Source organism: Dermochelys coriacea, chromosome 3 (assembly GCF_009764565.3).
Source record: "Dermochelys coriacea isolate rDerCor1 chromosome 3, rDerCor1.pri.v4, whole genome shotgun sequence".
Lineage (NCBI taxonomy): Eukaryota > Metazoa > Chordata > Testudines > Dermochelyidae > Dermochelys > Dermochelys coriacea.
In genome coordinates, this window is record NC_050070.1 from 128,162,845 (window position 1) to 128,188,302 (window position 25,458).

Sequence of the window (25,458 nt, forward strand, 5' to 3'; positions counted from 1 at the left end):
AACTACTTATTTACAAAATCAGACCTAGAAATACGAAAGTGTCACAGAATACTATTATTGAACAATTTCTGATTTTTTCATTTTGTCTTTATGAAATTTTAGTTTGTACTGACTTAGCTAGGGCCTTTTATGTAGCCTGTTGTAAAGCTAGCAAATATCTAGATGCATTGATGTACCCCTTGGAAAACCTCTGTGTACCTCCAGCGGTACATGTACCCTGGTTGAGAACCACTGACCTAGAGGACTAAACTAAAAAATCCACTAAATCCCACATTGTCTACCATATATATTGTATTATGATGTTGTAACAATACATGTTGATGTTTCATCATAATGACATTACATTGCAAAAACATAGGAGCGTGCATAAAGCCATTATCACAACTGCTAAATCACTGTATGTACAAAACCAATGGTAAGAAAATGCCAAATGTTTGGAGTTTGATGTTGGTTCTGAGAAATATCCTAAAGTTCTAATGCTTATCTGGGCATATGGAGTCTTGCATCAGATGTCATTGTATCCCTCTCCACAAACTGCGCTTGGGCCTCTTCCATTCACATATTTTAAGCCCAGAGGGACCAATACAATCAATTAGTCTGATCTCTGTGTAACATGCTTCAACCAGTAATTCCTGTATTGATCCCAACTTGTGATTTGAAATAGAGCATTCTGTGTGAGGTTCCCCCTCGCTGTGTCAGCCAAGGTGCCCCATCCCACCCTGCCCTCTCCTCCTGAAAGAATTGTTGCTTCTGTTGCCTTTGATGAGAGTGAAGGGGATAGGGAATAGCTGAACTTTTTTTTTTTTAATACAAAACACTTTTTTTCTTTTCAACTTTTCACATTTTTATTTGTTTTTGATAGGCTTGATAATGGTGAGCCTTTACTTTACCACAAAGCGTTCATTTGCAACTGGGATTGTGATGGCTGGAGGGGCAGCAGGAACTCTGGTACAGAATCAGGTGCATCGCTACCTAATCAATGCATTTGGATGGAGAACTAGTCTGCGTGTGTATTGTGGAATTCTAACAATATGTATTTTTGCTGGGTTTGCATACAGACCACTTGAAAAACGTATGTCATTCTTTTTGATATTTTGTTAAAAATTAGATTAGTTTTTGTTATTCCTGTGTTTGTTATAAAACCACAAAATTCTTCATAGACTGATATGCTTTCTAACTAAGGTAATTCTGGATATAATCTTGTGAAAGAGAAAAAAGTACTAACATGAGGCAAATCTTGAGATCCTTGCTCATTTTTCACCCACTCTCTACTTAGGTTGACTCCAACAGAAGTCATAATTTTGGTGTCCAGATTTTAAAAACTGGATAGTAACAATACAACGGTCAGAACAAAAATATTTTGGAGCTTCACATTTTTTCATGGAAAGTCTCTTCATTTAATTGTGATACCATAGGAAATGTGAGATTCCTCTAGTTTTCTCTTCAAGCAAGCAGCTCCCAACCAAGATGCATGCATTTGCAATAACTGCCAAAGCTCATGCAAATCTCGAATTGGCCGATTCAGTCACATGAGACATTGCAAACCATCTGCAGCATAGGCTGGAGTTCCAGCCGTCTCTTGCAGACAAAAGGATGCCAACAACTTACGTTTTGGAAATCGGCAGTCTATGAGGGCAGTTATGCTTTCAGTTTGGGTTGCTTTATACAAGACGTTAGGGGGCTTATTCCTTCACCCACTTACTTCCCTGGTCCTTCTCGCATGAACAGAGAGCAACAATACCTGAAGTCCAAAGGTGCAAACTATTCGATGTTTATTGGGGTGAACTTCCAGCAAGCATGATTCCAATTTCCTTCCTTAGTGTCACCCTTCCCAGTTCTGACACCACCAAGCCTTACCTGTGTCCCTGTTCCCATTCTCCCCCCCCTTAGCAAAACACGATTCCAATTCCCCACCCCATTCCCTGTTCCCATTTCCCCCCTTACTTCCTGATTGACTGCAGACTATATAGTAAAACTTGAGTTGTGCTTAGCTATACCTTAACGAATCATTTTCCTGAAATTTAACTAACAAATCCTAACATGATTATGTAAAAAAAAGGAGTACTTGTGGCACCTTGGAGACTAACACATTTATTTGAGCATAAGCTTTCGTGAGCTCCAGCTCACTTCATCGGATGCATTCGGTGGAAAATACAGTGGGGAGATTTATATACACACACACAGAGAACATGAAACAATGGGTTTTATCATACACACTGTAAGGAGAGTGATCACTTAAGAAGAGCTATTACCAGCAGGAAGGGGGGGGGGAAAACCTTTTTAGGGTGATGATCAAGGTGGGCCATTTCCAGCAGTTAACAAGAACGTCTGAGGAACAGTGGCGTGGGGGGAGAAATAACATGAGGAAATAGTTTTACTTTATGTAATGACTCATCCACTCCCAGTCTCTCTTCAAGCCTAATTTAATTGTATCCAGTTTGCAAATTAATTCCAATTCAGCAGTCTCTCGTTTGGAGTCTGTTTTTGAAGTTGTTTTTGGTTGAAGGATAGCCACTCTCAGGTCTGTAATTGTGTGATCAGAGAGATTGAAGTGTTCTCCAACTGGTTTTTGAATGTTATAATTCTTGACATCTGATTTGTGTCCATTTATTCTTTTATGTCGAGACTGTCCAGTTTGACCAATGTACATGGCAGAGGGGCATTGCTGGCACGTGCTGGCATATATCATATTGGTAGATGCGCAGGTGAAGGAGCCTCTGATAGTGTGGCTGATGTGATTAGGCCCTATGATGGTGTCCCCTGAATAGATATGTGGACAGAGTTGGCAACGGGCTTTGTTGCAAGGATAGGTTCCTGGGTTAATGGTTCTGTTGTGTGGTGTGTGGTTGCTGGTGAGTATTTGCTTCAGATTGGGGGGCTGTCTGTAAGCAAGGCCTGGCCTGTCTCCCAAGATCTGTGAGAGTGATGGGTCGCCCTTCAGGATGGGATACCCAAGATCCATAAACCTGGAAATCCTGGACGGCCCATCATCTCGGGCATTGGCACCCTGACAGCAGGATTGTCTGGCTATATAGACTCCCTCCTCAGGCCCTACGCTACCAGCTATCTTTGAGACACCACTGACTTCCTGAGGAAACTAAACCCATCTGTGATCTTCCTGAAAACACTATGCTTGCCACTATGGATGTAGAAGCCCTCTACACCAACATTCCACACAAAGATGGACTACAAGCCATCAGGAACAGTATCCTTGATGATATCACGGCAAACCTGGTGGCTGACCTTTGTGACTTTGTCCTCACCCATAACTATTTCACAGTTGGGGAAAATGTATACCTTCAAATCAGCGGCACTGCGATGGGTACCCGCATGGCCCCACAGTATGCCAACATTTTTATGGCTGACTTAGAACAACGCTTCCTCAGCTCTCATCCCCTAATGCCCCTATTCTACTTGCGCTACATTGATGACATCTTCATCATCTGGACCCATGGAAAAGAAGCCCTTGAGGAAATCCACCAGGATTTCACCAATTTCCATCCCACCATCAACCTCAGCCTGGACCAGTCCACACAAGAGATCCACTTCCTGGACACTACGGTGCTAATAAGCGATGGTCACATAAACACCACCCCTGTATCGGAAACCTACTGACTGCTATTCCTACCTACATGCCTCCAGCTTTCATCCAGATCACACCACACAATCCATTGTCTACAGCCAAGCTCTATGATATAACCGCATTTGCTCCAACCCCTCAGACAGAGACAAACACCTACAAGATCTCTATCGTGCATTCCTACAACTACAATACCCACCTGCTGAAGTGAAGAAACAGACTGACAGAGCCAGAAGAGTACCCAGAAGTCACCTACTACAGGACAGGCCCAACAAAGAAAAGAACAGAACGCCACTAGCCATCACCTTCAGCCCCCAACTAAAACCTCTCCAACGCATCATCAAGGATCTACAACCTATCCTGAAGGATGACCCATCCCTCTCACAGATCTTGGGAGACAGGCCAGTCCTTGCTCACAGACAGCCCCCCAACCTGAAGCAAATACTCACCAGCAACCACACACCACACAACAGAACCACTAACCCAGGAACCTATCCTTGCAACAAAACCCGTTGCCAACTCTGTCCACATATCTATTCAGGGGATACCATCATAGGGCCTAATCACATCAGCCACACTATCAGAGGCTCGTTCACCTGCGCATCTACCAATGTGATATATGCCATCATGTGCCAGCAATGCCCCTGTGCCATGTACATTGGTCAAACTGGACAGTCTTGACGTAAAAGAATAAATGGACATAAATCAGACGTCAAGAATTATAACATTCAAAAACCAGTCGGAGAACACTTCAATCTCTCTGGTCACACGATTACAGACCTGAGTGGCTATCCTTCAACAAAAAAAACTTCAAAAGCAGACTCCAATGAGAGATTACTGAATTGGAATTAATTCGCAAACTGGATACAATTAACTTAGGCTTGAATAGAGACTGGGAATGGATGAGTCATTACACAAAGTAAAACTTTTTCCCCATGTTATTTCACCCCCCACTGTTCCTCAGATGTTCTTGTTAATTGCTGGAAATGGCCCATCTTGATTATCATCACAAAAGGTTTTCCTCCTCTTCACCCGCCCCCCACTTCCTGCTGGTAATAGCTCATCTTAAGTGATCACTCTCCTTAGTGTGTATGATAAAACCCAATGTTTCATGTGGGGGGTGTGTGTGTGTGTGTGTGTGTGTGTGTGTGTGTATATAAAAATCTCCCCACTGTATTTTCCACCGAATGCATCCAATGAAGTGAGCAGTAGCTCACGAAAGCTTATGCTCAAATAAATGTTAGTCTCTAAGGTGCCACGAGTACTCCTTTTCTTTTTGCGAATATAGACTAACATGGCTGCTACTCTGAAACCTATGATTATGTAACCAATTATGTCCCACCACCTTAATTAGTTTACACCCAGCAAAATTAATTATACAGCAGACTAACAATCACAGAACCAGACAGATTATACAGACAAAAAATAGGGAAATGGGGACTATAATGATAGAACAACACAGAAATGAGGTTTTCACAACTACATCTATAAAGACATACGGGTTTCCCAGCTGTGTCTATTGATAAATGAGTTCTTGCCAGACAGGATGCTATCAAACTAAGTTTCCTTTTACATTTTCTAGGCACTTCCCTTTCTCTGGAGGCGATAGGCATTATCAGGACAGGACTGTATTCCTAACAGCCCAATAGCACCTTATTTCAATGTGACTAGTTTGGAATGTGAGGAAGTGACTATTCGCTTCCCAGCTTATGGCTGCGTCTGCTGCTTAGCCAGAGATCTTAGCCTAAGCACAGGGCCTCAGACTGTCACAGTAAGAGAAGGACCTTACACCGGCAGACAGTGATTTTGATTCTTTCTTTTATACCTCTATAACTAACCAAGTGATAAGAATACACCTAAATTCTTAGAGTATAGGCCTTTCCAGGCTGGCCTGAATATCTATATCCGAATACAAGTATTTTCTCTCTAGGATCCATAATGTCAAAATTTGCTTAACTTTTATGATTTCTTGATTGTTGGATGTTGTTTGGATTATATTTGAATTTTTTACTGACTCTTCAGACTGTTCAGGTGGTTAAAAAAGAGGCTTTCAAATCATGGTCTTTTGCTCTTGTTCTCCATCTCACAAGTGGACCCATGAAGATTTTCTGGGGTTTGTCTGCAAAATACCTGGATTTTCTGTGACCTAAGTGTAAATGCCTTTCACATTAGTCTATCATTTGTTCATAAATGAGAAAATATGTTCTCAGTTCAGAAAGTTTAATCTGGTCTGAAGTATCGGATTCTTTAGCAATGTTACATTTAATTATTAATAAAATTAATATTTATTAAATGGCCTTAAATTAATACCAGGTTTTATGTTTAAAAAAAACACAAGTGCTTCACTTAAATATACTGTGTAAGATTCATCAGTAGGCTCTGGATGATTTATTGTACTTTAGCAACATAAAGCAGGTGTAAATCAGTGAAACTGGATTTACAGTGTTTTGTGATGATGGGCTGGTATAGAGTAGCTGGTGCATACTGGTGAATCTGGCCCCCTTACCTTTTTTACTTAAGACCTTTTTAAGTAAACTTTTTTGTGATTTGCTTACTTTCCAAGCTCCTAGCTACCTTATAATGTAGTTTATTTTAAAAGGAGAGTCAAAACTACAGTACTTGCTTCTATCACTCTGCCTGATTTCTTTGCCAATAAGAAGAATCCAGTTTCCCTGTCCAGTCTCTTCTTTGATTGCTGTGGTAGGAAGCTGTTTTGAACAAAATTTCATGTTGCATTTGACAATGCCTTTTGTGGTTGGTTTTCTTTAACATTTTAAACTTAGATTTTTTTTTTCAAAGCAGCCTAATAGAGTTAGGTACCTAAATTCCATTGAAATTCAGTAGGATTTTGGCATCTAAGCCCCTTAGGCTCCTGAAAATACCAGGATACATTTTTATTTTAAAAATTAAATTAGACATTCAAGTAGAAACTTAAGTCTGAAAGAAACATCCATAGTTGTAGCAAGCTACCTAGTAGTGAGAGCTCTACTTAAAATATCTAAATTATATAAAATGTGTGTAAATGGTAAATATAATTTTATTTTAATTTATTTTTTTTTCTTAAAGGAAGACATCCAAGTGTTGTTGAAAACTTTCAGACATCACCATTAAGAGGTTTTATTGTAGATCTGAGTTTATGGAAGGATAGTATCTTTGAGTTATGGGTTTGTGCTCTTGGATTAGCAAAATTTGGATTCTTCATACCCTTTGTGCATATGGTAAGAATGTAATTTTTGTATTTTGATTAATGGACATATCTATTTGTGATTTTTTTTTTTAAATTTCTGAAATTTCTACCATTTACCTGTAGTTTAGAAAAGCAACAAGTTGTTTGTCTTCAAAAGAATAGAGACTGAATATTACTTAGTAAAGATGTGTATCAGTCAGCCTAACTTTGGTAAAACAGACTTCTTCAGTAGTTGCTGTTTAATGGCATTTTCATCTAAAATAGCAGTATGTCACTTGTCAGTTAAGGGACAGGGAGCACTATATAAACAGCCCCAATGTTGCGTTCTCTGGTCTGCTTCCTCTTGTCTGGAGTCTTGTCTTAAAGAGTTTTCACAGAGGCCCTTCCTCTCCACCTCAGAAGAAAATATTAGACTCATTATTATTATTATTATTATTGTTCGTATTAGGGTAGCACCTACAGGCCTCAACTGAGATCAAGGCCTCATTGATCACAACAGTAACTCGTGCAGCTTCTACCTCTTAGTGCCATAAAAATCCATCCATGGCTGGGGAGCACTGAGCAGCATGTCCTGTAATTGCTTTGGTGGGCTAAACAGCACTGCAGAGGCTTGGGTCCTCCATATGGAAGCCTCTTATCTCAAGCAGATCACCTGAGATCTGCTGGTTTAGGAGGTAGAACTTCTAGACTCTTCCAGGTGGAGCAGTGATGGAAACGCTGCACCTTGACAGAAGGTTGTCAAGGAACAGTTGCGATTTTCCACTTCCCCCTTTTTAGGAATAAACTATGCGGTGGACATTGTGGGGCAAATAAGAGCATCACATTCTTCATAAGAGGAAGGGTTAATCTCTGATGTCATTAGCTAGACCTCTCTTCTCCCACTGCTCTACACCAGGTGGTTGTTACCCTGCTCAACATAAATTATAGCATGTGAAACATTTAGGGATTATTTGGGATGAAATGCACTAGATAAATGTAAAATATTATGCCAGTCCTCTCTCAAAACTGGAGTGAAAACAAACATTATGTCATGGGTATGCTTACCTGTGTGCTCACAGAATAAAAAAATAAAACCGCTAGCAAGGGAACAATTTAAATTTCAAGCTTCCAAGAGGTTTAAACAACGACAAAAAATATTTCAAAAACTATGAAACATGCAGTATTTTGACAACCTCCTTCTAAGCAGAGTTTTAACTCAAATTGTTTGGAATAATGGCCAAACTCTATACTTGCACAAGCTAACAAATGTGCATTATATCATTTGTGATAGATAGATGGATTTAACTGATATTCTATTTACAGATGAAACTTGCAGGTGACTTGGGTATTTCTTTGGATGATGCATCATATATTATGGTAGGAATTGGAATGAGCAGCCTGCTTAGTTGTCTTCTATTTGGGAAGATCTGTGATTTAGAAAATATCAACCGCCTTTATGTTAACCAGGCATCTGTACTGTTTGTTGGTAAGTCTTACCCTTTCCAAATAAAAATAAGAAATGTTTTTAAAACTGCCTTTGAGTATTTGAATGTCTCTACCATTTATCCTTCCACTGTATTTAAACGCGCACAGCCTGATTCTCTTGTACTAATGTGAAACTGGTGTAACAAACAACTCCTGAAATGGAGTTGCACTGGCATAAAGCTGATATAATGGAATGGAGAATTATAATTAATGGAATGGAGTTACATAATACTTCTCTATCACTATTACTGCATTCCTGCTCAGTAGCTAATGTGATGGTAGCTCTCCAAAATCTATTTACTTTTCAAATAGGCTATTCGTCTTTGCATGTATGTTTGTCCTTTTATTGTTTTTGTTGTATGTATTTTCCAATAATTTTAGTTTCTATAGAATTCAGGTTTTTAGACCCTGATTCTGTTGCGCTTATTCACACTGAGTAATTAACTTATTTGGCAAATAGTCTCATTGAAATGTAGTAAATTACTACTTAACATGAGTAAGAGTAGCGGAATCCTGGTCTAAATAGGTATGTTTTCAGTTCACATTTTGTTTGGTTCAGCATTATGCTGCAATCCCAAAAGAGAACAAATAAGTAGATGTAATCCTACGTTGAATTACATTTCTATTGTCTGAAAAATTCTGCTGACTTCCAGTGGTTTGCATTATGGGAGAATATCTGGTGAACTATTTCACTTCTGCCTTTGTCAGCCAGTGGCAGCCAGCATATGCAGTAAATGGACAACTGAGTCTGAAAAAACAGGAAAAATAGGTTAAAGACTTTTGAGGTCTGGTATTACTTCACAGCATAGATGGAAGGACAATATTATTTGCAGAATAAAACAGGTTCTGTTCTTCTGCTGAAGTTGACGCTGATAAGACAAACAGGTAATGGTTGCTTGGAAATGCAGAGAATTAAAATACTTTTGATGTGATCAGATTTTATGAAAAATACATTTTGACATTAAAATGGTTTGTCAAGTACTGATTTAATGCAGTTTACTTCACAACTGCTTTACACACATACGCACATAACAGAAAACTGCACTCTATGCCATCTCAGTCATGTTTCTTTTAAAAAAAAAAAAAAAAAAAAGGCAAGTTAAGGGCCAAATCCTGACCGCTGCATAATATCCAGGTAAGCAGCCTTTTAAAAGGAATTCTGGGAGGGTTCAATGGGTCCTTTCAGCAAATTCTAAAACCCAAAGGCTTTCTTTGAAAGATTCCAGAGCGTATAGCCAACTGATTATTTTCAATCCCTGCCAGGACCTCCCTGTTAGAGGCAGACTGTGAGCTATCCCTGATAACTGTTTGAGGTAACCAAAGGCTGAGTATTGATTGGTAAAGTGACAAAATCAGATTCTCAGAAAATCTTCTAGATGGGAGGTCGGCAAACTATGGCCTGGGGGCCACATCCGGCCCTCCAGATGTTTTAATCCGGCCCTTGAGCTCCCATTGGGAAGTAGGGTGTGGAGCTTGCCCTGCTCTGGCAGTCCAGCCAGGGAGTGGGGTCGGGGTCTTGTTACACTCCGCACGGCTCCCAGAAGCAGTGGCATGTTCCCGCTCTGGCTCCTATGCATAGGGACAGCCAGTGGGCTCCGCACGCTGCCCCCACCCCAAGCACTGCCCCCCGCAGCTCCCGTTGGCCAGGAACCGCAGCCAAAGGGAGCTGCAGGGGCGGCACCTCCGGACAAGGCAGCATGCAGAACTGCCTGGCCGCGTCTCCACATAGGAGCTGGAGGGGGGGCGTGCTGCTGTTTCTGGGAGCTGCTTGAGGTAAGCGCCACTCGGAGCCTGCCACCTTGACTCCCTCCCATGCCCCAAACCCCTGTTCCAGCCCTGATCCCCCTCCTGCCCTCTGAACCTTCCATCCCAGCCTGGAGCACCCTCCTGCATCCCCAACCCCTCATCCCTAGTCCCACCCCAGAGCCCACACCCCCAGCTGGAGCCCTCCCATACCCCAACCCCCAATTTTGTGAGCATTCATGGCCCGCCATACAATTTCCATACGCAGATGTGGGCCTTAGGCCAAAACGTTTGCCCACCCTGTTCTAGATTGCCTGTCCTTACTCCCACCCTCGTAAGTGCTTTTGGGCACCTTATTGTAAGAAATAAATACTCCAGGATATCCATTTCCTCTTCAAAAGAGAGCCATCAAGCCTATGTCAACGTGCTAAAGAGGAAAGAGTTTTGATAACAGATAATTTTCTGATGGTCAAAAAGGCATGAGAGCTCCAGCCCACTCTGGTTCTTCAGAACCTAAACCAGTATTAGGTAAAAGAAAAATGCAACACGGTCATCTTAGGAACAATTATATCATTTCTAGAGAGAGGCAACTTGCCATGAGATCTGGACATTATGAATACTTATGTGGACATAGGGATACCTTACAAGCACCTGAAGTCTCTTTTGTTGTAGGGGAAAAGCGTTACTAATGTTTAGCTTTTTGGAATAGCACTGACACCACATTTTCACAAAATGTTGGCAGTAGTTGTTGTGACATTGCACTCCATATTTTTTATGGAAATATGCTTATAAGCGTGAATATGATGTAACTGGAATATGCTTTATGCAAAAGGTCTCTTGTAAGGTATCATAACAAAGGTTATAACCTACTGAATATATTCCTCCTATTTGTATGCATGTATCATTCTTGTATCTGAAGCTAAACATATGAAGTATAACTCTGAGGTCCTATTGTAATTTATGCAAAGTGTGGGCCATTAATGGTGGTTTAGACTCTTGATAGCTCCCACTGACTAGGACAATAGGTTTTAAATGGTTTATTTACCTGCAAACTTTCCTGTGTATGCCAACCCAGGAAGAATGGAGATTAGGGGTTTTACAGTGACATGTGACCATGTCACATGATTCTGGAATCCCTCTTAATCCTTGTACTTTTCCATTGATGGGGTGGGGACAAGCACAGACAAAAGATTCCCGCCTTGTGCCAAAGCTATAAAAGGGGGTGGAGCAGCACAAACGGGGCTGCCGGTCATGAGAAAACCCCTGCTTATCACCTGAGATGTCCGGTGGATCTAATAAAGACTGTACAAGGGAAAGGATTGGGCCCAGACTAGGAAGGAGTCTAGTCTGTGAAAGACTCTTACTGGATCATCTTTGAGAGTGAGATATTACCTGTGATTAGTTTCTTAATGTATTAGGCTTAGACTTATGTATTTTATTTTGCTTTGTGACTTGCTTTGTTCTGGCTGTTGTTACTTGAAATCACTTAAATCCTAGTTTTTATACTTAATAAAATCACTTTTATTTATTAATAACCCCAGAGTAAGTGATTAATACCTGGGGGAGCAAACAGCTGTGCATATCTCCCTATCAGTGATATAGGGGGCAAATTTATGCATTTACCTTGTTAGCTTTATACAGAGTAAAACGGATTTATTTGGGGTTTGGATCCCATTGGGAGCTCGGTGTCTGGGTGCTGGAGACAACCTGCTGAGCTGTTTTCAGTTAAGTCTGCAGCTTTGGGGGCATGGACCAGACCCTGGGTCTATGTTGCAGCAGGCTAGCATGTCTGGCTCAACAAGACAGGATTCTGGAAGTCCCAAGCTGGCAGGGGAAATGGGCTCAGAGGTAATTTCAGCACATCAGGTGACAGTCCTAAGGGGATCTCTGTGACCGAACCCATCACAGTTGTAACGTATCTGCACAAACTGAGGGTGCCTGTGTTGCCCCACTTAGACAATTAGGTTATCAAGGACACTCCTGAGCATTCAAAAAGCCAACACAACAGGGATATTGGATACCCTAGTGTTTATGATAAATTAAGTCCCACCTTGTCTCCAGTAGATGATTGGAGTACCTAGAAGCCCTGTTAGACTCAGCTCAAGCATTCCTGCCCAGACAGTATCCAAGACATCACCGGATTAGCAGAAATATTAAGCAAAAGGCAACAGGTGACAGCTAGGACAATACTGTGAACATTGAATCTGATGGCTGCAAACATATTCAGAAGTAGCCAGGTATATGGTCATAAGAGACAACTTCAATGACCTCAGTGAAAGCAAGCATCCCAGGGACTCACATTGCTTCAGATAACAGACAACTTCAGAGTCTCTCTGACCTGGTGGCATTCCGGCACAATCTTTATTTAGAGATCGATTCCTAGATGCCTCCAGTCCAAATCATAGTGACACAGGTGCATCCAGTCTGGAATGGGAAACCCATGCAGAGGGATTACACACTAAAGGAATTCAGGGTAAAATGTTCAAAAGTAATTTGAGTAAGTAATTTAGGCCCTGGTCTACACTAGGCTTTGAGGTCGAATTTAGCAGCGTTAAATGGATGTAACCCTGCACCCGTCCACATGACGATGCCCTTTTTTTTTTTTTTACTTAAAGGGCTCTTAAAATCGATTTCCTTACTCCACCCCCGACAAGGGGATTAGTGCTGAAATCGGTTTTGCTGGGTCGAATTTAGGGTACTGTGGACGCAATTAGATGGTATTGGCCTCCAGGAGCTATCCCAGAGTGCTCCATTGTGACCGCTCTGAACAGCACTCTCAATTCAGATGCACTGACCAAGTAGACAGGAAAAGGCCCACGAACTTTTGAATTTCAATTTCCTGTTTGGCCAGTGTGGCAAGCTACAGGTGACCATGCAGCTCATCAGCAGAGGTGACCATGATGGAATCCCAGAATCGCAAAAGAGCTCCAACATAGATCAAACGGGCAGTATGGGATCTGATCGCTATATGGGAGAGGAATCCATGCTATCGGAACTACGTTCCAGTTTTCGAAATGCCAAAACGTTTGTGACAATCTCCCAGGGCATGAAGGACAGAGGCCATAACAGGGACCCAAAGCAGTGCTGCGTGAAACTTAAGGAGCTGAGGCAAGCCTACAGAAAACCAGAGGCCAACAGCCGCTCCAGGTCAGAGCCCCAAACATGCCGCTTCTATGATGAGCTGCATGCCATTTTAGGGGTTCAGCCACCACTACCCCAGCCGTGTTGTTTGACTCCTTCAATGGAGATGGAGGCAACACGGAAGCAGGTTTTGGGGATGAGGAGGAGGTTGTAGAGAGCTCACAGCAAACAAGCGGAGAAACCGGTTTTCCCGACGGCTAGGAACTGTTTCTCACCCTGGACCTGGAGCCAGTACCCCCCGAACCCACCCAAGGCTGCCTCCTGGATCCACCAGGCGGAGAAGGGACCTCTGGTTAGTGTACCTTTTTAAAATACCATACAAGGTTTAAAAGCCAGCATGTTTAATGATTTAATTTGCCCTTGCTTTCGTGGCTCTCCTGGATATACTCCCAAAACCTTTGCAAAAGGTTTCTGGGGAGGGCAGCCTTATTCCGTCCACCGTGGTAGGACACTTTACCACTCCAGGCTAGTAGCACGTACTCGGGAATTGTTATAGAACAAAGCATTGCAGTGTATGTTTGCTGGCGTTTAAACAACATCCGTTCTTTATCTCTCTGTATTATCCTCAGGAGAGTGGTGATATTCATGGTCACCTGGTTGAAATAGGGTGCTTTTCTTAAGGGGACATTCAGAGGTGCCTGTTCCTCCTGGGCTGTTTGCCTATGGCTGAACAGAAATGTTCCCTGCTGTTAGCCATGTGGTGGGGGGAGGCAAAATGCAACCTTGTAATGAAAGCACATGTGCTATGTATGTAATGTTAACAGCAAGGTTTACTGTGAAAGAGTGTACCCATTGTTCTATAAAATGTCTTTTCAAATACCCCTGTCCCTTTTTTTTTCTCCACCAGCTGCATGTGTTTCAAGGATCACAGGATCTTCTCCTTCCCCGAGGTTAGCAAAGATTAGAAGGCGAAAAAACTGCATTTGTGATGAAATGTTCTCTGAACTCATGCTATCCTCCCACACTGACAGAGCACAGATGAATGCATGGAGGCAGACAATGTCAGAGTGCAGGAAAGCACAAAATGACTGGGAGGAGAGGTCGCGGGCTGAAGAGAGGGCTGAAGCTGAAAGGTGGTGGCAGCGTGATGAGAGGATTCAATGCTGAGGCTGCTGGAGGATCAAACTAATATGCTCCAACGTATGGTTGAGCTGCAGGAAAGACAGTAGGAATACGGACCGCTGCTACAGCCCCAATGTTACCAATCGCCCTCCTCCCCAAGTTCCATAGCCGCCTCACCTAGACGCCTAAGAACGCGGTGGGGGGGTCCTCTGGCCATCCAGCCACTCCACCCCAGAGGATTGCCCAAGTAACAGAAGGCTGGCATTCAATAAGTTTTAAAGTTTTAAAGTGCTGTGTGGCCTTGTCCTTCCCTCCTCCACCCCTCCTCCTGGGCTACCTTGATGATTATCTCCCTATTTGTGTGATGAGTTAATAAAGAATGCATGAATGTGAAGCAACGATGACTTCGTTACCTCTGCAAACAGTGACTGAAGGGAGGGGAGGAGGGTGGTTAGCTTACAGAGAAGTAGAGTGAACCAAGGCGCGGGGGGTTTTGTCAAGGAGGAACAAACAGAACTTTCACCCTGTAGCCTGGCCAGTTGTGGAACTGGTTTTTCAAAGCTTCTCTAATCCACACCGCACCCTCCTGTGCTCTTCTAACCGCCCTGGTGTCTGGCTATGCGTAACTAGCAGCTAGGCCATTTGCCTCAACCTTCCACCCCGCCATAAATGTCTCCCCCTTACTCTCACAGATATTGTGGAGTGCACAGCAAGCAGTAATAACAGTGGGAATGTTGGTTTCGCTGAGGTCTAACCGAGTCAATAAACTGCGCCAGCGTGCTTTTAAATGTCCAAATGCACATTCTAGCACCATTCTGCACTTGCTCAGCCTGTAGTTGAACAGCTCCTGACTACTCTCCAGGCTGCCTATGTATGGCTTCATAAGGGGTAGGCTGGGTCCCCAAGGATAGCTATAGGCATTTCAACATCCCCAACGGTTATTTTCTGGTCTGGGAATAAAGTCCCTTCCTGCAGCTTTTGAAACAGACCAGAATTCCTGAAGATGCAAGCGTCATGTACCTTTCCCGGCCATCCCACGTTGATGTTGGTGAAACGTCCCTTGTGCTCCTCCAGTGCTTGCAGCACTATTGAGAAGTACCCCTTGCGGTTTATGTACTCGCTGGCTTGGTGCTCCAGTGCTGGATATGGGTTCCGTCTATGGCCCCACCACAGTTAGGGAATCCCATTGCGGCAAAGCCATCCACTATGACCTGCACATTTCCCAGGGTCACTACCCTTAATATCAGCAGATCTTTGATTGCATTGGCTACTTGCATCACAGCAGCCCCCACAGTAGATTTGCCCACTCCAAATTGATTCCCGACTGACCGGTAGTTGTCTGGCATTGCAAGCTTCCACAGGGCTATTGCTACTCGCTTCTCAACTGTGAGGGCTGCTCTTATCTTGGTATTATTGCGCCTCAGGGCAGGGGAAAGCAAGTCACAACGTTCCATGAAAGTGCCCTTATGCATGCGAAAGTTTCACAGCCACTGGGAATCGTCCCAGACCTGCAATACTATGTGGTCCCACCAGTCGGTGCTTGTTTCCCGGGCCCAGAATTGGCGTTCCACCACATGAGCCTGCCCCATTAGCACCATGATGCCCACATTGCCAGGGCACGTGCTTTGAGAGAAGTCTGTGTCCATGTCCTCATCACTCTCGTAACCGTGCTGACGTCGCCTACTCACCTGCTTTCGCTTTGCCAAGTTCATGTGCCGCATATATTGCTGGGTAATGAGTGTGGTGTTTAATGTGCTCCTAATTGCCAAAGTGATCTGAGCGGGCTCCATGCTTGCCGTAGTATGGCGTCTGCACAGAAAAAAGGCGCGGAACGATTGTCTGCTGTTGCCCTGATGGAGGGAGGGGCGGGCTGACAACATGGCTTACAGGGTTGGCTTACAGGGAATTAAAATCAACAAAAGGGGTGGCTTTGCAAGAAACTGAATGGCCGCCTCAAGGATAGAACTCAAAACTAGGTTTAGCAGGCTGGTGATTTCACGGAGGGAGGAGAAAATGAATACAAAACAAATCTGGTCTATTTCTTGTTTTGAGCCACTTCATCTATCTTTATACATCTTGCTGGCAGCAGACTGTGCAATTCAACCGCTAGCCATCGTCACCTCCTGGGTGCTCGGCAGAAGACAGTGCAGTATGACTACTGGCCATCATCTTCTGCTAGCTGCAGATTAAAAGACAGTCTACTGCCGGTAGGACTCAATTGCGATGAGACGAAACAAGGGAAACTGGCTGAGTCACTCCCATGTTTGCTCGGGTGCCCGGTTAAAAGAGCACCCAGGACTATGTCGACAACGGCTACCAGTCATACTGCACTGTTTGCTGCCAAAAGGCAATAAACTGCTGCTGCGTAGCAATGCAGTACCACGTCCGCCAGCACCCAGGGGACATACGGTGACTGTTAGCTGAGTGGCCTCCGTGCTTGCCGTGGTATGGCGTCTGCACAGGTAACTCAAGAAAAAAGGTGCAAAACGATTGCCCTTGCTTTTATAGAGGGAGGGAGGGAACGGGGGCCTGATATGTACCCAGAACCACCTGCAACAATGTTTTAGCCCCATCAGGCACTGGGATTTCTACCCAGAATTCAAATGGGGGGTGGAGACTGCGGGAACTGTGGGATAGCTACCTACAGTGCAAAGCTCCAGAAGTCGACGGTTGTCTCGGTACTGTGGACACAGTCCGCCAACTACATGTACTTAGAGCATTTGTGTGGGGACTGTATAAAAATGCTTTCTACAAAACTGACTTCTATAAATTCGACCTAATTTTGTAGTGTAGACATACCCTAGGACTCTGTGTCCTGTAGCTTTTCAATGAGACTTAGGCTTCTAAGTGCCTTAGTCAGCTTTATGCAGTGTTGTTATAGCCGTGTTGGTCTCAGGATATTAGAGAGACAAGGTGGGTGAGGTAGTATCTTTTATTGGATGAACTTCTGTTGATGAAAGAGACAAGCTCTGTGTAGCTTGAAACCTTCTCTCCCACCAACTGAACCTGGTCCAATAAAAGACAATATTTCACCCATCTTGTCTCTCTAAGTCAATTTTAGGTTAGACAGTGTGTCTGCAGCCCCTAATTGTCTGTCTGGTTTGAATCTTCACATTTAAAAGCCTCATCTGTCATGAGACAATATAGTCCAGATAAGATTATAAAAGCTGCTTTTGATCCACTCAGTCATTGTGATCTTAAGTTTCTTAAGTGAGAGGCTATTTTCCTGGTTACCCTTTTTTCTAAGGTACTTTGGTTTGCTTTTTTCATACATCCTGTTTTGCTCGCTCAGAGTAGTGCACAATTGCCCTCTATGGGAGATCATTTATGACAAATTTGTGGAAATATAATCCTGTGTCTGAAGCAATCTAATATTCTACTCCAGTTTTGAGCCTGTAATTTCTCCAGGTTTTTGCAGTACTGGTCATCTGGCCATGGGAAAAGTGAGCATAAAGTGGATGAATTAAAATAGCTTCATTATAATCTTTTTAAACAGTTTCCAAAGTCAGGTCCCTCAAGCACTTTTTGTATAAAAATACAATACACAATTTTTATATAAAAATACAATTTCTTTATATAAAAGAAAATTATTAGAAGGAAATCTTCATAAGAAGAGCACTTGCTTAATCTGGCCACTTTGGAAAGTCAAAGTAAATTAAGGATGATCAACAATGCTAGTACTACCAATATTTATATCAATAATTTTGGTATTAAAATTGAAAAGAAAAGACTAGAATGTCAGATCTTTAATATGAATTATGAGTGTGCAAATACATGAAAGTTCTCTAGCACTATGGAATATTTGTCTTTGTTCTTTAAAGATCACCGGTATACCATGTTTAATTGTTCAGCCCACCTTTTTTTTTTTTTTTAGAGCACCTAGGTCTGTTTAAATTCTACTCCATCACAAATTAAGCGCTCAAGCAAGGCAGACCATTCCCCACATACTCTTTATCTGTGTATGTCACATGGGGTACAAACGCTATACCAGGCAGGGAGAGGTTAAGGAGCAGCTGTGGCCTCAGGCAGCTCTATCCTGCTGCATCTGCGAGGCATGCCAGTCATGGAGGAGGAACTTTGAAATGAAGAAGCCAAGTTCAGAAAGGCTGAACCCTGGGAGGTGGACAGTTTTCTCCCCACTAGCTGCTAGGCGGAGACGAAAAAGAAGAAACTGGCTTACTGACTCTGCTGAACCTGGGGACTAATTGGGGGAAAGGAGCCAGTTGAAAGAGCAGTCAACTGAGTCCTATAGGTGGCTCAAGTCAGAAGTCCAGTTGCACGAAGGAGACCTGGAGAATTCCTGCCTCGAGAAGGGTGACCATGGGACTGCCTGAACCACAGTTCCAGCTCCAGGAGGAATACTGGGGGAGGGGGACCAAAACTCTTTGGAATATAGCCCAGTTACTGCTGGAGAGGTTGGGCAGAAGCCCCTCACTTTAGCCAGCTGGAAAAAAGCGGTAAGGAGCCACAATTCCATGGTGGGAATTGCAGCATTCACAGGCCTGGGGAAGACACTGACAAGCAGGGAAAGGTAGAAACAGAGCATGGAAGCAGAGGGGGAATTGAAGGAACAATCCTTAGCCACCTAAACATAGTTCTTGGGCTGGAAATCTGTGTCACAGACAAGAGCATGGTTGATCAGGCCTAGTAGTCAGAGCTGCGGTGGTCAGGCCTAGTGATTGGAGCTGGACTCAGAGACCAGGAACAGTGCTGAAGGTCAGAGCTGGAGTCAGGAACCAAGCACAGGAGGAAGGCTGGCATGGACTGGAGCAGGGCAGCAGGAGCAAGGCAGAAGCTGGGCTGGACCAAGGCTTGGGAACAAGGCTTTCGCAGGAATGATTGCAGCTGCGGCAGAAGCATTGAGCAGCTAATCGCTTCGTGCTGCTGCTGGGCTTCAGAGCAGGTCTGGTGACGCTTCTCAGTCAATCTGGTGATTTGTTCGATCAAGGTGTTCAGCTGTGCGGCAGCTAGCTGGTCTCAGGATCAACTGCAGACCCCGATTCCTGACACCCAGAGAAGAGGATAGGCCTGTATTCCCCTATCTCTCCCCTAGATCAAGAGGAGAAGGGCAGGCTTCCAGATTGAAAGAGATCAGGAATTACACATCCCACATGGGGGCTGAGGCCCTGGCATTGAGGCTACTAGACTTTAGGTTTTTCCTGTCTTATCACCTGGACTCTGAATTACCTTGCAAGGGGCATGTCTCAAGAATGACTTGGCCAGAGGGCCAACTCACAAGGCAAATCGGACCACTAGCAGGCTTGGATGGCTGGTCTGCAGAACTACGGTGGAGAAAATTCCTTCAATGTCACATCTAGCCATAAGGGGATGCTCCGACTAGCAAGTAACTTTGCCACAGTTATCAAATAGATCATTAAAGAAAGACTAGCAAAGCTTTTAAGTTCAAATAAGTAATATAAGCGCTATACTAGTTCAAATCTACTTTTCTTATAGATAGTATATAGCGATACAGAGAAATATGTTTATTCAAGCTATTTAATAAGAGCAAACAAACTTACCACCACATTACAACTCACAACTGAATAAATAAAGCAAACCATACATATCAAAATATGGTTCATGTTCTAACACAAAAAATCCTACATTGTATAATAGTTGAGGTTGCTCAACTACAACCACCACCAATCTGAACATTAAATTATACAGGTTTGTTTACTGCCTTCATCGCTATAGTATATGAGCCTCTTCCAGTAGTGCATTGAGTGACATGACTTACATCTGCTACATGTGGTTTGTTCTTTCTTTCATTCTCTTGCCATGGGGAGAATTGTGTGTATAGTGGAGCGTTTTGTTGTGGTATGGGTTTATTTTTGTGTTTGTCCATGTTCTGTATTTATGTTGTAAAAGGCAAGATCACAGAAGCACCTCTTGTACTTGAAGTGGGAAGATGGTGAGGTTTGTGATAGGCCTTACTTCCTGTGGGAGTTCATTCCACAGTCTTGGACCAGCCCCCGAGAAAGTTCCCCCGCACAGATGAGCTTCACCATTATGGTGGAAAGTTCTGTTGGGCCAGAGGTATGGAGCAGTGTCAAAGCTGTGGGTGATCTTTTAGATATTCTGGGCCCAGGCCATTGAGTGCCTTGAAAGTAAAGTAAGGACTAGACCTTGAACTTGATTTTATATTTTATGGTAAGCCAATGTAGAGACTAAAGGACAGGTGTGATCTGCTTGTGATGGCCTGTGTTGCTGAGAAGACATGGTGCAACATTCCTTGCTGTAAAAATTTCCTAAGCACTGATGACTTCATGCCCAGGTATATTGCACTGTTGTCTAGTAGAGCGGTAACTAAGGCATGTATAACCAAGGCTAGATCAGCATTTGCCAGGATGGTATGGAGTCTCCTAGCCAACTGGAGATGGTAAAAAAAATATTACTTATATATGCTGCTATGTGAGAATTTAATATTAGCAAGAAATCCAAGTCAATCCATAATCCGATTACGTCAGATAGACCACACAACTAACTACTTATAGAAAACATGGCCTTCATCTGGTTCCATTCAACACAGGTGTTTCATCCATAAGAAGTCTGAGCAAGTGCCCTACCAAAATCACTGTAACGTTTTTGTTTTGTTTTGTTTTCCAGGGCTGTTGTACTTGACAATTCCTCTATGCACAACTTTCCCCTCCCTAGTTGCTTTTGGCTCGCTGTTGGGATTTTTTGATGCAGGAAACTATGTTCTTTTACCTGTTCTAACTCTAGACTTGATGGGAGCAGAGAAAATGCCTGTGGCCTGGGGATTTATGATGGCTGTCCACACAATTAGTTGTTTTGGTCCACCATTTGCAGGTGAGTTATCTAATACAGAGAAAGTTATATTTGAATGTGTTCCTAAATAATGATGCTTTGCATATGCTGGTATTTAAATGTTTTATCCATATGAAGAACAATGTTTAGCCCTATATCTATTAATAGCATTGCTAGCCATATTAAAGTGTCCTTTTAGTGATTTTCACTGTCTATAGTTCTTGAGACAGCCTCCTCCCCATAGGCCAAGGGATGAAATTGGAGAAATGAATGGTAGGAAGAGAAATTTTAAACCTCCTCTCCTTCAAGCTGATGCTGCCATACATACTTTTCCTCTCTCAAGATGAATGATTTTTCTGTTCTTTTTTCTGTTGTGACTGTGACAGATACACAAAAACAGAGCTATCTGGAGACCATTATGTTTAATTTTATGAATATTACCTGTATATATGAGCCAGCTCTTGAAAGCCTGAAAACTCCAAAGACCATGATATGGAGACGAGTGAGACGAGAGGGGTTCATTGGAATATTCAGACATCTTTGTATCAATAAGCTTTATGTATTTGTTTGTTCTTAACTGACTGGGGATGTTCACTGTGGAATCTGGAATCACTATCGGGTGATTAATGCAAAATCCCAAAGCCAGTTATATAAATGCCCTTCTTTATGGCTTGGGCCCCCGGGGATAGAGACAGTATGTTTTACCTGTTTTCAGGAGGCTGAGAGACTAAGGGCATGACTATATGTACAGCACTGCAGTGGCACAGCTGTACCGATACAGCTGTGCCACTGCTGCATGTCTGGTGAAGATGCTCTATGCCAACAGGAGAGAGCTTTCCAGTCAGCATAAAAAACTCACCTCCACAAGTGGCATAAGCAATGTCAGCAGGAGAAGCTCTCCCACCAACATAGCCCTGTGCATACGAATGCTTATGTCAGTGTAACTTATGTCACTTGGCGTGGAGAATGTTCATACCCCTGAGCGACATACATTTTGCCAACATAGGCTGTAGTGCAGACATAGCCTAAGGTTTTAGGGTTTAAAGACTGAATTTAAATAGACTCAGGGTCTTTTTTTTTTATTCAACAAACAGACCTGACTTTTGGTCCAAGTGGGGATCCCACCCTGCTGGGAAGTTGGAAGACCTGAACCTGTCCACCATGCAAAAAATTGGTGACTTCTGATACCTTTAGTGTGCGTTTAGATTAAGACCTTTTTATTGTTTTATATGTTTTCTCTGTATGCTTTTGTCCTTAAATAAATGTACTATGCTTTGAAAGAGCAGTTTTATTCCTGGTAAATCACTGTTGTTGTCCTTGGAGAGAAAGTAAAAAGCAGAGCTAGATATTAGTTAGACCTGCTTGGGACAATCACAGTGGATTGTAGGGGAACTGCAGCCTAAACCTCCTGGTCAGGAGGGGAGACCAAACATGTAGGAGACCAAAGTTCAAATCCCTTCCCCACATCAGGTAGAGTAGGGAATTGAATCTGGATCTCCAGCATCCTAGGTGAGTGTTCTAACCAGTTCATTAAAGCTTACAAAGGAGGCAGCACCTCATCCTCTGGCTATTTTGTGCGTCTTTTTCTTTGTCAAACTGCCTGAAAAGCAAAACAAATTTTTTAGGACTAAACAAAATGTTTCATTTGTCATCACCAAAACGTTTTGACTTTTTTAGTTAAGTCGAAACTCAACATGAGTTCACAAATAGTTTGTCGACCTGAAACTGCATTTTTCAGCAAATACACTATTAATAAAAAAATTCACCCAATTCTACTTCTCACATGCGCCATAGACACAAATCTTGATGTAATGGGCTTTCAGTCCACCAGGATCTGCATCACCTGACTACTGGACCCACCATGGAACCTTTCTAAGAGATGTGGGTTGTTCCTCCATAAAGCTTGGTGATTCCATATATACTACATAAATTGAAAATGCTCTCTCACACTTGAGTACATAATGTGTCTAAAGGTATTGGATTGAATAAAATAAAGGGTTTCAAAAGGAGTTTAATTTATTTAGCTTATTGGCTTTTCTATGTTTTCTAAGGCACTCATAATATTATAGGATAATAAAGAACAATGTGGAGATAAAGTTGTGCTTTGATGCAGAGAGAATATGATTACATGCAATTGGAATATTATTTGTTACAGGCTGGATATATGACTTCTTAGGAAGTTACAACATTGGATTTGTAGTGCCTGGACTTTGCTCTGTTGGAGCAGCAGGTATTCTCGCTTTCATTCCACGGCTTAAAAGTACAGCAGTACAACAGAAGAAAAACATTATTCATGCTTCTGTTTGTGAGGTAACAAACAGTATAATACCTTGGGGGTCACCACTTCATTCAATGCAGGTAAACAAAAGATTGAATGCAGCCATGCTAAAATGGTCTTTCTATGCTAAAACTTCTTTATTCTAAGCATGTAGGAACTGGATTTCTAAATTTTACATGACGCTAAAGCAGCTATATATTACTCGTGGGGGAATTCTGCACCAAACATTTTAAAATTGTGCATATTTTGTTTGTCAAAATAACATTATATAATCATGCCAGTTTCAATTATTTTGGTAATTTATTTCAAAATCCCTGTCAGCAACAATACAGACACAAACAAATTCCCCTAGGAGTAGACAGTTAAAGAAACTCCTACGACAATCCCTTTTCTCTGTCCCCTTCCTCTCCCCCTCAGAGCCCAGCCAGAGGGCCAGACACCCACCCCCCAGAGTCCAGCCAGAGGGCCAGACACCCAACCCAGACAATTGCACTCCATACCCCCCCAGAGCCCAGTTGCAGGGTGCCTTCCAGCCCAGACACTTGCATCCTTTACCCCCAGAGCCCAGCCATGGGGTGCTCCCCCCACAACGGCACACTGATGACTCATATCCAGCTTCTCATCCACTGTAACCCCTAGGTCCTTTTCTGCAGAAATGCTGCCTAGCCATTTGGTCCCTGGTCTGTAGCGATGCATGGAATTCTTCCATCCTAAGTGCAGGACTTTGCACTTGTCCTTGTTGAACCTCCTCAGATTTTTTTTTTGGCCCAATCCTCTAATTTGTCGAGGTCCCTCTGTATCCTATCCCTACCCTCCAGTGTATCTACCACTCCTACCAGTTTAGTGTCATCTGCAAACTTGCTGAGGGTGCAATCCATGCCATTCTCCAGGTCATTAATGAAGATATTGAACAAAACCAGCCCCAGGACTGACCCTTGGGGCACTCCACTTGATACTAGCTGCCAACTAGACATGGAGCCATTGATCACTATCCGTTGAGCCCAACGATCTAGAAGCTTTCTATCCACTTTTTAGTCCATTCATCCAGCGCATACTTCTTTAACTTGTTGGCAAGAATACTGTGGGAGACCGTGTCAAAAGCTTTGCTAAAGTCAAGGAATAAGACGTCACTGCTTTGCCTCATCCACAGAGCCAGTTATCTCGTCATAGAAGGCAATTAGATTAGTCAGGCATGACTTGCCCTTGGTGAATCCATGTTGACTGTTCCTGATCACTTTCCTCTCTTCAAAGTGCTTCAGAGATGATTCCTTGAGGACCTGCTCCATGATTTTTCCAGGTCAGGCTGACTGGCCTGTAGTTCCCCGGATCCTCCTCCTTCCCTTTTTTTAAAGATGGGCACTACATTAGCCTTTTTTCAGTCATTCAGGACCTCTCCAATTGCCATGAGTTTTCAAAGATAATGGCCAATGGCTCTGCAATCACATCCGCCAACTTCTTTAGCAGTCTCGGATGCAGTGCATCCGGCCCCATGGACTTGTGCTCATCCAGCTTTTCTAAATAGTCCCGAACCACTTCTTTCTCCACAGAGGGCTGCTCACCTCCTCCTCATGCTGTGCTGCCCAGTGTAGTAGTCTGGGAGCTGATCTTGTTTGTGAAGACAGAGGTAAAAAAAGCTTTGAGTACATTAGCTTTTTCCACATCCTCTGTCACTAGGTTGCCTCCCTCCTTCAGTAAGGCGCCCACCCTTTCCTTAATTTTCTTGTTGCTAACATACCTGAAGAAACGCTTTTTGTTACTCCTAACATCTCTTGCTAGCTGCAACTCCAGGTGTGATTTGGGATTCCTGATTTCACTCCTGCATGCCTGAGCAATATTTTTATATTCCTTCTTGTCATTTGTCCAATCTTCCATTCTTGTAAGCTTCTTTTTTGTGTTTAAGATCAGCAAGGATTTCACTGTTCAGCCAAGCTGGTTGCCTGCCATATTTACTATTCTTTCTACACATCAGGATGGTTTGTTCCTGTAACCTCAATAAGGATTCTTTAAAATACAGCCAGCTCTCCTGGACTTCTTTCCCCCTCATGTTATTCTCCCAGGGGATCCTGCCCATCAGTTCCCTGAGGGAGTCAAAGTCTGCTTTTCTGAAGTCCAGGGTCCATGTTCTGCTGCTCTCCTGTCTTCCTTGTGTCAGGATCCTGAAGTCAACCATCTCATGGTCACTGCCTCCCAGGTTCCCATCCACTTTTACTTCCCCTACTAATTCTTCCCGGTTTA

General features: G+C 43.1%; 1 protein-coding gene across 7 annotated transcripts in view; it reads left to right on the forward strand.

The window, feature by feature from the left end:
• Positions 1-22,236, forward strand: part of LOC119853565 (monocarboxylate transporter 10-like) — a 38,041-nt gene extending 15,805 nt beyond the window's left edge. For 4 of the 7 annotated variants that reach the window (XM_038396780.2, XM_038396771.2, XM_038396772.2 and 1 more), the window contains 5 exons: positions 863-1,072; positions 6,647-6,798; positions 8,070-8,232; positions 20,784-20,987; positions 21,332-21,938. In XM_038396780.2, coding sequence (XP_038252708.1) covers positions 863-1,072; positions 6,647-6,798; positions 8,070-8,232; positions 20,784-20,987; positions 21,332-21,522 — 920 coding nt within the window. In that variant the 3' untranslated portion in view covers positions 21,523-21,938. Of the gene's footprint in view, positions 1-862; positions 1,073-6,646; positions 6,799-8,069; positions 8,233-20,783; positions 20,988-21,331; positions 21,939-22,039 lie in introns of those variants that run through there. The other 3 variants (XM_038396778.1, XM_038396779.1, XM_038396777.1) reach the window with 3 other exon arrangements.
• Positions 22,237-25,458: the final 3,222 nt, after the last annotated feature.